Genomic DNA, 16,321 nt, shown 5'->3' with positions numbered 1-16,321 from the left:
CGGTGAGCAAAAATCCCAGAACTACACGGGGGGCCCTGGTGAATGACCTGCAGAGAGCTGGGACCAAAGTAACAAAGGTTACCATCAGTACACACTACGCCGACAGGGAATCAAATCCTGCAGTGCCAGACGTGTCCCCCTGCTTAAGCCAGTACATGTCCAGGCCCGTCTGAAGTTTGCCAGAGAGCATATGGATGATCCAGAAGAGAGTTGGGAGAATGTCATGTGGTCAGATGAAACCAAAATAGAACTTTTTGGTACAAACTCAACTCATCGTGTTTGGAGGAAGAAGAATGCTGAGTTGCATCCCAAGAACACCATACCTACTGGGAAGCATGGAGGTGGAAACATCATGCTTTGGGGCTGTTTTTCTGCAAAGGGGACAGGATGACTGATCCGTGTCAAGGAAAGAATGAATGGGGCCATGTATCGTGAGATTTTAAGCCAAAACCTCCTTCCATCAGTGAGAGCATGAAGATGAAACGTGGCTGGGTCTTCCAGCATGACAATGATCCCCGGCAACGAAGGAGTGGCTCCGTAAGAAGCATTTCAAAGTCCTGGAGTGGCCTAGTCAGTCTCCAGACCTCAACCCCATAGAAAATCTGTGGAGGGAGTTTGAAGTCGGCGACAGCCTCAAAACATCACTGCTCTAGAGGAGATCTGCATGGAGGAATGGGCCAAAATACCAGCTAGTGTGTGCAAACCTAGTGAAGACCTACATTAAACGTTTGACCTCTGTCATTGCCAACAAAGGTTATATTACAAAGTATTGAGTTGAACTTTTGTTATTGACCAAATACTTATTTTCCACCATAATTTACAAATAAATTCTTTAAAAATCCTACAATGTGATTTCCAGGATTTTTTTTTCATTCCGTCTCTCACAGTTGAAGTGTACCTATGATGAAAATGACAGACCTCTGTCATCATTTTAAGTGGGAGAACATGCACAATCGGTGGCTGACTAAATACTTTTTTGCCCCACTGTAGCTAGGCAGTTTAACAAGCATGTAAATGTACATTGTACTTTTGAAAATAAGCAATAAAATGTAATACATCAGAACATGCTGCCTCAGACTTTTTCAGGCTGAAATTGTTGCTATATTGATTGATCAAATTTAAATTAAATAAAATACTAGAACCCAACAGAGCAACATCACAAGCTGAACATCTTAATGTTGATCGACCTTCAGCGTTCTCCTCATATGATGTAGAAGTGTACTCCAGTACACCGTGACATCTCTGCTGGTCAGAGGTATTTACATGAGAGCCACATGTCTAGTTGGTGAGAACATCCCCAGAACACAGCTTTAAACATCGCCTACGTAACATAAAAAGCACACCAAGCACATATTTTCATCACAGTTAAGATTTATTTCATTCAACATTTCACATTACAAATATTTAAAAATTATGCATACTGTTATAAATAGTTGGCTGCAAACAATTAAATAACATTAGATTTTTCTTTTTCGTTTCACTAGCACTTCTACAGACCAACTCCTAGAAATATGGACATATCCTTATTACATAACTTAATTAGAAAGGAAAATACAAAAATAGGAACTTATAAAGTGAAATGACAATAAAAATTAAGGTGATATCTTAAGTAAAAAAATGCTATTAATAAATACAACAACCTTCCCATACACAGTTAAAAACTATTGAAATCTTGCCATTAAGTAACATCATTAACAGACAAATATTTAAATATTTATTTTCCTTCAGAAAATGTGAACCATATATTGTGGAGCACAATATAGCAATTAGTAAAAACTAGACACTTTAACATATTAAAAGCTTCACCTCAAAAATATAACAAAAATCTGATCAAAATTATAAAAATCAATTATACATTCCAATTAAAAATATACCAATAAACAGCTAAATACATTGTTGACCTAATAATTACAATGCAATCAATCACAGTAGCTTAAAATAAACAAAATAAGCAAATGAGCACAAAACCTTTAATGTTTTAAAAATAACTTCAATTATTTATATTAGTACAAATAGTTTGATTTCTTTTCTTTTTTACAAACACCAGCATGAAAAGGATTACAATAACAGTAGAAAATGACTGTGAAAAACATATTAACATCTTCTTTAATTAAATGTCTGCAATTAAAAATGGCATTAAAGAATTACATTGCAAAGAGTCTTTATCTGGAAAAAGGTTCAAAAGAAGTATTGCACATAACAACTTGAAGTTAACTTGCAACATCTACCACATTCAAGTCTTTAAGCTCCCCTTCCTCCAGATAGGTCTATATAAGATCACCTCGACAGACAGCGGGGATGAGTTCTCAAGTCTTTTTCAAAACAGTGTTCTATAAGGATGCTCAAAGTCCTGCACTGCCAAACCCATTTTAAAGTTACGTTTCTGTCTTGTTTCTCGTCTTATCTCCCTGTCATGTGCATCCTGCAGAGGTCTGCGAATGGGGAAGCAGGGGGGGGGTCAACACGTAGGGAGGGGAGAGGTGGGGTGAGGTGAGGTGAGAGCAGGTTTGGGGTGTCCTTAACAACTTAATAGTTGAGAAACATTTGGTGCACACCACAACAATTAATTTTAATAGCTAATTCATGTACTTGTCATTTTCTCTTCTTTTTTTTGTCATGCATGCTAAGGATTACAATAGGTGCTAGTTGGCAAGTTCAAGAATATATATATATATATATATACTTTTTTTTGAAATATTAAAATATCTAAACACCAAACATCCATTCGTGTGATACGAGATTCAGCATTAAGCCTGAACCGAATTTTCATTCTCCTTATAATAAGTTATGCTCCTTCTATGGAGAGGAAACCAAGACAGAAGTTACCATTTTCCAACTAGTATAGCCATGTTTAGAGACATTAACATCAATTTCAAATTACAATTTTTTTTTTCGTCTTTCATTTATTCTCGCCATGCTGTTATTGACCAGATTGACTGGACATTTCTATTGTACGAAAAGCTAAGACCAAGAGAGCGATACACTTTGGTCTCTCCTCTGCAGATCTGAAGTCGCATCAACACAAGTGCGCACTTAGTTGTAAAGTTTCCTCAGCACTGAAATGTATAAAAAGCATAATTGAAAATAATATATATTGAAATCACTCAACTTTTTTTTCTTAAAATGAACATTTCCATATATGCAGATCTCTCAGTAACAAAAGTACAAAAGCTACCTTTCACAATGTGAAAAATTGAGGTATTGCAAAAAGGAGTTTCCCCATTTGTGAAAAATGTGCCTAAAATGACTGTTGGAAAAAGAAAAAATATTTAGAAAAGTAGTGCATAATAAATGTTTATATGTGCATGACAAAATAATTTAGCTAGAAAACACTGTACCAAAAATCAGCAGGCCATGTATAAAATAATTTTTTTCATCTCATTTAACAGCAAATTCTTCACAAAGTGTTTAAACTTCTAAAATGCTCACCCACCACACCCACAAAACTAATGTCCAGGGTGCAAAACTGGTGCAACGCCGCCACGCCGACATGAGGATACGTCTCTCACTAGTGTGTATGATCAAGTTTCTGTACTCCCTGACAGATTTAAATGCTCGGCTAGTAGGTTTCCACTGAGTGAGTCAAAACACCAAACAAATGTGAGGATTCCTTTTACTGCTGCTGTGTGAATGTGCACTTGATGCTAAACCTTCTGTTTGAGATAAGAACAACTAGTGCCTACCAGCGTGCACCTGCATTTTGAACTATGAGTGTGAGGCCTTGTGTGCGAGTGTGTGTGCGCCTGTGTGTTGACCTGTTGTTGTTTCCATTGGTGTTCTAATGTGTTTTGACTGCACTGTCAAATATATATAGAAATATATCGTGTTCAAGGCCAATCTTTGGTTTGCTGGGCTTGACAGTTGAGCAAAACTGGGTAGAAGTGACAGAATTTAAAAACTATATATGAAATAAAACACCCTTGAAGAAATGAAAAAAGAAAAGAAGAATAAAAAATCAAACCTAAACAAGAAATGAGCTACAGTATGACCCACTACTGCACAGCCATCTTTGGTTGCCAAAAAGCCACTGGGTACAACCGACTGTTATCAAGAGAAGAACTGCATGTGGGTCACAAGTGTGTAGTAGTAGAGCACACTGCAGAGACTATCTTCATTTATGCTTCAAAAACACTGGATGCTGAGTTGGATTCGCTTGGCAGGAGAAAGGAGAAAGGGTTTCACCGAAAGGGTCAGATCCCTCCGTGACTCAAATGTGTGCCGATGATTGGGAAATCTGATAAACTTTCACGTAGCAGACTCTCGGATGCAAAGTAGAACTTTTTCATTAAAGACTTGGGAGAATTGCACAAATGCATTAAAAAATAAATAAAATAAAATAAAAAACGAACAAAAGGACAGGCATTTCCCGTTTGGTGGTAGCCCCGTAGAAACTGCAATAAAAAGGTGGCCACTTGACCCGCCTTCGCTCGGGGAGTCACCTAAACCTCAGTCCTGAAAGGTCTGGATCCAAAGCCTTCGCTGTGTGCAGGCACAGGAAGCAGGTTTGGATCCAGCAACGAGGCCCTAGCCTCTGTTAGCCGCTAGCTTAGCAGCAGAGGCTGCAGACATGGGGGAGGGGGGGGGGGGGGGAGGGGGGAGGGGGGTGAGTGGGGCAGGACTCTTCTCTCTTTACCAGTAAGCCTGTCTGTCTCCCTATGCCGTACATTCCCCTAATACACTGTATGATGCTCTGCTCCGTCCCGAGCTCAACCCTGGGTTTGATTACAAAAATAAGGAGGTGATGAAGCAAGCGAGTACAAAACTGTGCCAGTCACATCCCACTCCGCCTGTTGCATCACTTCCCTTTGATTATAGTTCTAAGGAAAGAGGAACACAAGCGGGCGATAATGTTTTCTGTCTCCTGTTTTTCTTTTCTTCTTCCTTTCTTTTTAACTGTATTCGGCACATTAGCAGCTGAGTTTGAGGTATTAGTTTTTGCATGTCAAAATGGAGATCAAAACCCAAATATGTGTTGCTAAAATTTTGTCGCGATTTTTCAAGTAACATCAAAATATTGTTAAAATGTTGGAAATCATAAAAAAAGAAAGAAAGAAAGGTTCAAACATTTTGATACGGGAGGGGAAGGAGATCCGTTTTCGTTCTGCAGCGGGCCCTCTCTGTTCTTCAAAGTTAATTCAAGATTCAGCTTTGGTTAACTACTAGGGTCTCATATACTGTATCAGCACTGTATCTTTAAAATTGGAAATAAGTGCACTCTTCTTTAGCAACACCTTTTTCAATTCACATTTGCTCTGGAGCCTCTTGTATCAATAGAGAACTTAAACACACCTCTCAGAAATAAACATCCTCTGGAGACTCAGTACAAAATTTAAAAAAATCACAAGCTCTGCTACAAAAGAAGTCAATCAAATCAATGAAGTGTATTGTATTGGGGCCTCTTGTATCAAAAATTAAAATCAAATACGTTGTTGAGGAAAAAAAGATGCCAATTAAATAGCAGAGTACCATATCACACCTCAAACTTTCCTATATATGTATTTGTTGAGAAGTAATAAAAAAAAAAATTAAAAAAAAAATAAAACGCATAGATAAAATTATGTTACACATCTTTTTTCCTTGCTGGACATATTTGCATATAATTCCAGTTTTTCTTTTCTATTTTCAAAATATAGATATATATTAACTTAAAAAAACTGAGAAAAAGGTTCAGTGAAATTAGAACAAAAAGGAACCAGCAACAGAAAAGTGCATTTATTTGTACAATGATTTGCGACTCCTGCACTACCTGCCCTCCTGCTCCCCTGTTGCCTCTCCCTCTCTGTCATCTGCTCAGTTCCAGCGGAAGGAGATGTGACGGGGTCGGTCGCCCCCTTCCTTCACCAGGGGCTTGTGAAACTCTCGCCCGGCCCGCGAGTGGATGGCCGCCCAGCAGTACTCGCAGTAGTACTGCAGACAGGTGACGTTGGCGCAAAAGAACGGTGCAAACTTGCCACCGCAGCGAGTTCCCTGGCACTCATCACACAGCTGGTCATCCAGCACATATGGCTTCACTTCCACCTGCAATCACAGACATTTTTGATTTAGTGAGGTGATGACTTTCCACGTGATAAAAACGAAAAGACAACCAATTAAAAACAAAAATGTAGCAGGTTCATGGGAGCTACCGATCCCCATGCCCCACTGTGACCAAGATATAGAACCTGGAACTGATCAGTCTCATGAACACTGACCAAAGTGATAAAATATCACTGCTATTTACCATCAGCTGCTTTTGTTTTGATGCAGGGGTAAAAGAGCTGTGAGTGGGCCTCATCGGATGCAGATGCAGCTGAGGGGAGGACACCTGCACCATGGAAACAACTGACGCTGAACTGTACTGCACTCTAGTGAAAAGACGGCGCCATAACACTAAACTGGCTGAGCCCTTAAATGGCCGGCCCCCTTCAGTGGGTTTCTGCTAATAGAAGAGACCAGTTTGTGATGTATGGCTGCTGAAGTCTTTCATATGTTGCAGTGCACTAGTTAGTAATATTGAGCCTTTAGAAGGTTAAAAGAGACATGATTCTTTACCATGTCTGACCTAGATGCTTGCTAAACATTGAATAAAAACACAAGATAATTCACATTTTATTCTCCTGTCTACAACAGCTATAGTCTCTTACATTTACTGTTGTTTCCATCCTGCCAATGCCTTGTTAGTTACAATACCTGCATCCACACCAGTTACCAGTCCAATAGCTGCAGGTCAACATTCCACTTATTTAATTATTCAGTATTTTATAATATGATTAGCAGCAAATTGACTTATTTTTAAAGATAAATCAAAATACCTAATCCTAGCACTGTATGGGGCGCCATAAAATCTTGCCTAAGAGGTGAAATCTCAGTTTACACCATCTCTGGAAAATTAGATAAAGGATTTAGAAAAACAACATGAGCAGTTGAATAACAGTTTTAACAGCAGGAATATAACCTCCTTAATACACACAACACAGAAAACGCAATTAAAAAATTATAAAAAGGGAGACAAGGCAGGGAAACTTTAACCTTTCCCCTAGCAGATTAGTAAGGAGGAGACAAATGTGGCAACATATACAATCAAAAAGGATGAGACATTTACCAGTAATCCTGGTGAGATTAACAAGGCTTTTTGAGTTACTATCAACACTTTTACACGTCTCAAGGGTGTAACCCTGGAAGCGTCTTCCTCAGCAATCGGATGATAAGAAGGAGACACTAGAGGGCAGTATTATAATAGAAGAGCTTTAAGTAAGCTTTACTGACAGTTTCCCCATAGAAGATCACAAGACATCTAATCCCAAACTAAGTGTCACTGTATCTGATGGATATACTGACAGAATATAGTTGGGCTAAAGGGTTCACATAAACATAAGTGTAGTCATGCCTAATGTTCAACCGCCTCGTACCATGTTTCAGTAGAAGCCTTTTCACAATAATACATTCTCCATTATCTACACAGCTTTACTGAACAAGCCAAAAGACGATTGAAGAGATGGACTGATGTACCTTTTACTGTAATTGGGCAAATTGGCTACACAAAAATTACTACACTATATTTTCCAGCTATTTTCTACTACTACTGTCTCACACCAGCCCGGAGCATAAGAGCAGTAAGGAAACAAATTGCAGCTTAATCTAGATACAATGAAAATGGAATCAACAACATACATCAGCTCTTTACATTCTCTAACAATTATAACAACAAAACCAATCACTGTCCGTACATATAAGAATGGGCATTAAGTTCAGAAGTAAAGAATACGTTGTATTAATTTACCTGAAGCCCTTAGAGATGGTATCACAAAACTATGGTGTACAAAAGGTATCACAGCTTTCTGATATCAGTTTAAAGATGAGGCCCTTCAGGCGTTTGACGATGTCTCCACCCACGACAGGATACCCTCACTTCTTCAAATACCTCCAGGTGGTTGGGCACTTCATCATCTCAGAACAAGATTGCCATCTGCTATCATTACATTAATTGCCTCTAGATAAACTTACTTAAGTGTAATTACAAAGAAGTGGGATGGGAAGCAAATTACACAAGGCACTAGACATAAAATTACACAATCTCAATAGATTGTATATTCATAGAATATACTATTCATAGAACATACTATTCAGCTGATAGGCAGAATTAATACCCAGTACTTACAGGTCTGCCCCAGATGTAAAAGTGCTAAAGGTGCACTGGTACATATATTCTGGCTCTACCGTTGGCTAGATTTGACCTCTTTACTCGATTTGTGTATTTAAACCATCAACCCTCATGGATTTCATCTAAATCCATAAACAGTGTGTTTGATACTCTTCTGTGCTCTCACTCTGTGGAAGACATCTTGGTTGAATTGAATTTGAATTCGTTTGACAACCTCTTCCTGCAGCTTGTAGTTGGGTATTAAGAATTGCTACTCGCACTGATCTTCTCAAACTAATCCAAAATTATGCACAATGTACTTACCTACTACACATAGTATATGCATTTTTCAAAAATCTAATAACATCAACAGAGAAAAGAGGCAACGTTGAGGAGAGTTTGAGCGCAGCACCACAGGAAGGGGAAGAACGAAGGGGACAGGAGAGAGGACGCCGAAAAAAACACTGAGCTCTCTTTTCTTTCCACTTACCCGTTTATCGATTTCTCCATGCTGCAGCTGTACAAAGCGAGCACTGATAGCAGCAATGTAGCTCTGCTGATTAGAGAAGGCGACCCGCCCTGCTCCCTTGGGGTACTTCAGCTCAGGGTCTGTGTCAATGCCAGCATAGCAAACCCCACCATACAGGCGGTCCATGATCATGGCCAGCTCCACTGAAAAGGGAGGAAAAAGACACGTTGATGTAGCTCAATTAAACATTTGCAAAGACAAGTTTGAACACAGAAGCAAAAGAGTGGAAGGGAATAACAAACATTCTAGCAAAACCCAGCAACAACATGCAAACAGCCTTAATATGAGCTCTCGCCCAGCGTAGCCAGCGAGCACAAACACCCCAAATCGATTGGGTTGTTGATCGGAGAGCTTAAAGCAGGCGACGGAGACGGATTAAAGTTGAGCAGAGTTGATGGAGTAAATATGAGACTGGTGTCAGCTGCTAAAATGACTGCACAATAAATCCCAACAAGTGTATTTACAGTTTTAATTGTGTTTTTTAAGAGCCGTTAACAAATTTGGGGGGAGATAACCTTCCATATTAACAAGGCAGCTTTACTTGTTTAAACATGAAAAATACAAAATATAAAACTGCAGTTTTTGAATCTGTATATTTTACACATGTTCATTTAGACCCAAATACTATACAGGGTTATAAAACATCAGATGCGCCACAGGGCTGTGTGACCTTGGTCATTACCACAACCACAGCGCAGAAGTCTAAAACACGGCTACCGGCGGTGCAGAAGACACGAACACACAACATTGCTATCAGGATCAAAAGGAATTTAATATTCTACACAGCACAGCGTGACACAGCGGTTACTTCCTGACGGGACCAGTGTAGGTCAAAGCTGATCTCAGCGACACGCTGCAGCTTTTATTTTCTACCCTCTTACCAAGTCTAATGTTTATTATGAACACAAGCTCATCGCATTGCACTGTTTTACAGAAAGTAAGTTTGTTTACAGCTGGCATTTTCAACAATCGGGTGTGAAGGGTGGCTACTTTGTGTTGCCCATTTGTGATGTATAGTATAAACATATGAAGATGGAGTGAAGATGTATTCACGGACAGAAAATATGGGATTCCACCTGTATGCACAGTGTGTACTTCAAATGTAAGTGTTGTCAATACAAACGCTCATTTGTTGCCGATTCATCCGGTGGAAAAAAGCTCTTATGAAAATGAAGGATACCTGCACGGAGCGGACGAGGGACGCCTCCCACAAAGATGGTTTTCCTCGGGTCCAGAGGCTGAGATCCATCCATGACAAAATCACTGTCGTTCAGGTTCCACGGGCGGATCTGGACCTGTCACCCACAAAACCAACAGGTTTCAGCACTGAGTGCACTATAGTATAAGCAGCTTGTGAACTCAAGTTCAAGTCACGCTCATAAGCTCAAGTTTCACAGCAAGAGATGTGAGCAGATGGGTGCAGTTTGTGTATGTGTTCCCACTGACCGGCTTGTCTTTGATGGTGGGGCTGGACACACAGAGGTACAGCTTGCCATCCTCTTCAATGCAGGCATCGATCAAAGCCTGCACTGAGCTCTCATCCTGGAACAGCAGGAAGGCGTAGCCTGCACAAAATACAGCAGGGTTATTCATGCTGCCGGGGACAGGATGTATTGACAAAGAGTCGTGATGGAATTTAGTGCAATGATCACTGTGAATGAATGCCACATTCTGCATTCGCAGCAGGAAGGCATAAGCTTTTGCAAACAGACAAACAGTCCTCACACATGGTAACAAAATGCTTCAGATAGCAGCCTAAAGACAGAACCAGACTGCACAGATGCACGTGTTTGAATAGCAGTAATACACAGATGAATAATTCTAACAATGTGGCCCTGAAGAATACCAGAAAAAACATTTCTGTCTTTTTCTCATTCAGAAACACACTGACGCTGAAGCAAATTGGATCAGGTCAAAAAGGTTTTGAAATTGTGAGACAAAACAGACAGGATTAAGAATTTAACAAACCTTTGGGTGGAAAGTAGGATTTGCTCTCTGCTTTGTGAGGCCAGTCCACAAACAGGTGTCCAAAACGCCGGAAACTGGCTGTTATCTCATCTGAAAAGAAGCAGACAGCATGCATTCTTGTTTGTTTTTTTTTAAAGAAAACCCTGTAATGTATCCTCATTGTACAGTAAGCTGGTGTTGCAGGTGTAATTGTCTTTTGTTGTCTTTCATATTCTATAAGTTACCCTCAAGTTCCCTTTCCTCTATGTTCCAATCACAACCGAAAATGAATTGAAATCCTTTTGATCTTAATATCACTACTTTACCTTCATCTATGTCCGGGGGAAGTCCTCCCACAAAGACCTTGCGTGAGTAGCGTTCGACGCGCTCTCCATTCTGGTGGGGAAAGCAGTGTGGAGAGCCAAGGCCTGCAAGACCCTGATCGCCACGCTCATCGTCAGGGAAACCATCCTCCATGGGGAAAAGAGAGGAGTGGCCTGGAAGAGTTAGGAGAAGAAGAGGATGAATGGTTTATACCGTATTCTGGAGAAGAGAACTTGGGCAAAGTAAAGGAAGGTCTGCTGTTGTCATGGTTACAACACCAGGGCAGTAATGACAACTCTACAAAAAACGATTAATTTACTTTTTACTGCATTGAATAGTCCACCATGGTTGTGGGTGGAAGGGAAAAGGCAAAATATTTATTTTAGTCTTGATCACTCAAGACTGCATTAAATGCTACTTAAGTAAGTAGCATTTAATGCAGGTTACTAACATCTGCAAATATGTTAAAAATGTCAGACTTATATTAGGAAAATACTGCTGTCTGAAGGACAAAAACTAGTGTGAGTGAAGGAAAACATGCAGCACTCAAAGGTTAGTAGGGGATCTTTTTCAAACTGTCTTATTAAAACGAGAAAAACCTGTTATAAACATAGCCCTAACCCCAAAAGAATTGGGCTGAACAACAAACAAAAAGTAAGAAATGCAGAACTCAAACATGGCCTGCAATCGAATTGTCTATGAAGGACTGAACATGCATCCGGGTTCTCGATAACAAACACAGTAGCGGGCATGTCTAAATAGTTTCACAGTTGAGTGTTTCACAGATGAGTGTGCATGCTGTGCAAGTCTTTGTGAATGTGTTGCAGAGACTAAGCCCTCCCCGGCCTATTCCTGCTCCTATCCAACCTGCCCTGAGCTGCTTTATAAAGACTTATGCAAGGGAGTTAGCCTCAGCTTACAGTTTATGTGTGTGTCTGTGTGTGTGTGTGTGTCTGTGTGTGTGTGTGTGTGTGTGTGTGTGTGTGTGTGTGTGTGTGTGTGTGTGTGTGTGTGTGTGTAAATCCCATACTACACTTTGTGTCTGCTGCAATAACCTTCAGCTGAATGTGACAATGCCAACTATTGTCTGACTTAAAAAAAAAAGAAGCAGAGTCAAGCATAATGAGAGAAACGCAAACTAAAGGATGAAAGATACTTAAGATCACTTTACAAGCTTAACACAGGAATCAACACTTAAAACAATCATGCAGACAAACATGTCACTTCACGGTACAGACACAAAGCGCAAAGCCATTCAAACATTTTTTAGGAGCATTCATCTAACAACCAACCTAGAACCAATAAAAACATAACGACACGGCTTCACATCACAAACTCAGTCAATATACTGAGACCACGAGAGCTGAATTTATGCTAGAGAAGTGACATAATATATCCATGATTATATTTTTACCTCGTCTCCTGCTATAATTCCTGGCTGCATGGGGAGTAAGGACAAATTAAAGAAGAGGGTGATTATAAAAGGCACAATACACTGTACCAAAAAAGGTGCCAGGTGCTTCATGACAATGAAGAGATGTTTCATTGTCTGCCTGCCTGCCCTCAGCTGTGAAGGATAATAAGGCTGTGGAACCGTCAACATACATTATCAACACTATGCTATAAAAGGTTAAGTACAAGTCTATATTTTGATTGGTTTGTAGACAAATGCTTCGGTAAAGGAAGATAATGACTTGTAGCTTGATCATGTTGACACAATAATCTTATCTCAGTGTATTTTATAAAGTGATGTTTTACATGTTTCAGCATGGGCACTATTTCAAAATAAAGTGTTTCGTTACCAATAAGAAATACAATGCAAAAAGAGACACGGGTCAGATCAGTGCAACGGTAACAAAGACTATACTAGTCCAATGGCAAAAGGAAAGTAACTTAAGTAAATACAGGCACCGGTATTACAACATTAGACAAGGCAACAGAGGCTACACAGTTGTGTAACTTGACTGAAAAGTACAACTGTGTATTATCATTCATAACAGTGGAGGGAGATTTCCTGCCTTCTCATTATGACGTATCATATAAAGGGAAAGAAGACTGTTTAGTTTATTCAATGTATTCACATCAGCAATCATGTACACAAACAAACAAATCTAAAAAAAAAAAAAAAGAGACAATATGCTTTGTACTAGATTGATCTGCTAGCTAATTTCCATCTTCAGACTCTGGGCAGGCAGATAGAAATAAAACAACAAGGAGCAAAAAGGCGATCAACTCCAGTACAAAATGGTCCAACAACCTATTGATGCATACGCAGGCATCAACACAGAAATCTAGTTCCCATTCTCAGTGGCAGTCGTTACAAGTGCAGAGGAAGCACTATGGGGGGAGTGAAAATTTCTTCCACAATAATAACAGAGCAGTTACCATCATGTGTTCCTGGATCTGGCCGGCCATTTCACAATATGTGATTTGCCCTCCTCCAGTCACGCTTCAGGCTTTTAAAAAAGATGAATCTACGACAGTGAGGAGTTACCGTTGTGACCTCCGTTTATTCCAGTGTAAACACAATAGCATCCCTGCAGCCCATTAAGGCAACAGTGGCACCAATAGATAGATAGAGAGATAGATGCACTTTATTAATCCCAAACTGGGAAATTAGGAGAGTTATGCCACTGTCATGTACATGCACAGCGATCTGCCTCCATCGTCCGAGTGTTAAACTTCTGATAGCAACTGCAACTGGAAACAATAGCATTAAATACTCACTTTTTGAAAGCCCCTTGGTTTCTTTTAAAACCAGATAGCATATAAAAGCACAAATAAGAATTGTACAGTTGTGATAAATGGACATATATAATTACAAATTAAATAAATAATTGTAATAATCGAAGAAAATAAAATGTCTACAACCCACGTAACAGGTCTACAAGTCCACAATGTGGTTCAGTCTGATATGTGTACACAAGAAGCTGCTCTTTTGCTCATTCAATTCAATACGCTCACAGGGACATAATGTTTCTTTGCACAGAACTGAAGTAAAACAAATTAAGATGTGGACACTGGAGAGATGAAGCATCGACCCATCTGAAACTGTAAGGACATGGAGAGGATGAAGAAGTGGCCAGAAACACACAAGCAATAATCCCTGGCTCCCGCAGCGGACTTTCCAACCCAGATGGACATTAACTCTGGGGGGAAGGTCAAAGAGAGCTAGAAAGAGAGAGGGCAGGGAGAGAAACAGGAAAGCAGATTGAAAGAGAGCAGAGTGCGCTATAAAAAGGTGTGTATGCGTGCGTGCGTGCGTGAGATTGGAAGAGACCGAGAATCAAGCTGATAATACGCTGTGAGGGGGTGAGAGAAAATGAGAGTGAGCGAGAGAGATCAAGAGAATCGGGAATGCAATCTGTGTATGCTTATGAGACAGAGAGATGAGAGAAAGAGAGATGGGGAGAGAGAGAGAGATGGGGGGAGAGAGAGAGAGAGAGAGAGAGAGAGAGAGAGAGAGAGACAGAGAGAGAGACAGAGAGAGACAGAGAGACAGAGAGAGAGACAGAGAGAGAGAGAGAGAGACACAGAGAGAGAGAGAGAGAGAGAGAGAGAGAGACAGAGAGAGAGACAGAGAGAGAGAGTGAGAGTGAGAGTGAGAGAGAGAGAGAGAGAGAGAGAGAGAGAGAGAGAGAGATCTTGCCTATCCACTGGCACCATCTGTCTCAGGGCTTGATGACAGTTCCTGAACATGTGATCTCACCATGTGACCCAGCGATTTTGTGAAGGACCTACTGGCCTCTCGTGTTTTACATCCTGGCCAAAGACCAGAAGGCAAAAAGCTACAACAACACCATGATACACACAAAGATAAGGGAATGAGGGCTAGCAAGGGCAAGGGAGAGGTAGCTGAATATTAAAATGCTGTTGAGGAAACTGAGGCATGTACAAGGGATTTGATGGATTTGATTCAGCCATTGGAGAAAGGCATATTTATTGATATAAAGTTTAAAGGTTCTTTACTTCTGTACAACAGGACCATATGAGTAGATGAAATATACTATAAATCTTCATTGTATTTCTCCAGAAACACAGGGATGAAGAAGTATATTGTTTTCAGAGGCGTCATGATAGCACAACGATCTAAGAGGCATATGACATGGTCCCTGGTTTGCATCCGGAAGGGAAACCTTTGTTGCATCTAACAACACCTCCAAAGAGCGAACACCAATTAGTGCCTAAGGTATCTCTAACACATCCATCAATCACTGCTCGTGAAGCTCTTGAATACCGATTGCAACTGTCAAACTCAGACAGCGCTGATAAAATATGAATCAATTTGTACTTTTCGCCGCCGCGGGACTGATACAGGATTATCTTATCTTATCAAGATTCTGTTATTGCATCGTTTATTTCTCACTTCAAATGTTTTCAGAAACATATTTTGGTGTGAAATGAGAATGTTTGCGACCCGACTGCCATGTTAAAAGCTCCCCCCAAAAGGCACTTAAGCCTCGGTTATACTCCCAAATGCATGCGCAGTAGTTCTGCTCATACCGTCTGCTTGGAGGCACGTTCCACACATGCGCAGCAGATGGCTACTCTAACAGAGCCTACGCATAGACTCTTTGATTATGTATCGAATTGACCCCACACGGATCTGAGCATACTGAGAGCCACTCAAATTGAGAGAATTATCATTTATATACGTCCACGTATCTGGGGACAATACGATTCATCTGAGGGAGCATATTTTTGGAACGGGAATTCCAAAGGATTGTTTGTTTGCTTGGTTGTATTGTCTTTTTATTTAGCCTGCCTGGGTGCATATTTTTTGTATTATATTATTAATTATAATTTAGATTCAAGGACCACAACAAAACACAACAATCTCCTACAAAATGAATGACATATTGACTTTTCAATATCTGATAATTTTCATCAAAATAATTGTATTAAAAAAATTGGACACAAAATCCTTATTACTAAAATGTCAATCTCTGGTAGTCACTTGAAAACCTGAGTTGGTTGCCATACGTACCATTGAGGGGTAGAGGGTTGTCTCCTCCTGGATGGGGGAACCCCAGACGACCTGCACAAGGAGAAGCAGAACAGAAAGATTTAACATGATGGGGCCTATAAATCACAAAATGTGATAATTTTTTGTAAAAAAAAAAAAAATCATTAAAAGAAATCCAGAAATTGTAATATTACAACTATGTGCTATCCATTTTTCTAATAAAAACAAACATGTCTATGATAAAGTACAAATCATAAAACGGTAGCCACAAAATGAAAGACAAATTATCGGAGAAAATATAGCAACACTATGAGCCAAACATTTCACCTAAAAAGTCTGTGACCGTGATAATGCTTTAATCATTACTGCATGTGCAAAGATTTACATCACTGATGGGCAATATTTGAATGATTTTGCACATAACGGGTCCCAAATT

General features: G+C 39.9%; 1 protein-coding gene across 2 annotated transcripts in view; it reads right to left on the bottom strand.

Moving 5' to 3' along the window:
- Window positions 1–1,353: 1,353 nt before the first annotated feature.
- cpeb4b (cytoplasmic polyadenylation element binding protein 4b) overlaps window positions 1,354–16,321 on the bottom strand; it is a 33,749-nt gene continuing 18,781 nt past the window's right edge. Inside the window, exons 4-11 of one of the 2 annotated variants that reach the window (XM_084029835.1) lie at window positions 15,907–15,957; window positions 12,334–12,357; window positions 10,922–11,092; window positions 10,617–10,706; window positions 10,095–10,213; window positions 9,829–9,943; window positions 8,610–8,791; window positions 1,354–6,018 (exon numbers count right to left, since the gene is read on the bottom strand). In XM_084029835.1, coding sequence (XP_083885961.1) covers window positions 5,791–6,018; window positions 8,610–8,791; window positions 9,829–9,943; window positions 10,095–10,213; window positions 10,617–10,706; window positions 10,922–11,092; window positions 12,334–12,357; window positions 15,907–15,957 — 980 coding nt within the window. In that variant the 3' untranslated portion in view covers window positions 1,354–5,790. The remainder of the gene's footprint in view (window positions 6,019–8,609; window positions 8,792–9,828; window positions 9,944–10,094; window positions 10,214–10,616; window positions 10,707–10,921; window positions 11,093–12,333; window positions 12,358–15,906; window positions 15,958–16,321) is intronic. The other variant, XM_084029836.1, reaches the window with a different exon arrangement.

This window comes from Eutrigla gurnardus (genome assembly GCF_963514095.1).
Source record: "Eutrigla gurnardus genome assembly, chromosome: 15".
NCBI classification, from domain to species: Eukaryota; Metazoa; Chordata; class Actinopteri; order Perciformes; family Triglidae; genus Eutrigla; species Eutrigla gurnardus.
Note: the sequence above shows the minus strand (reverse complement) of the source record. Positions and strands in the feature narration are given on the sequence as shown.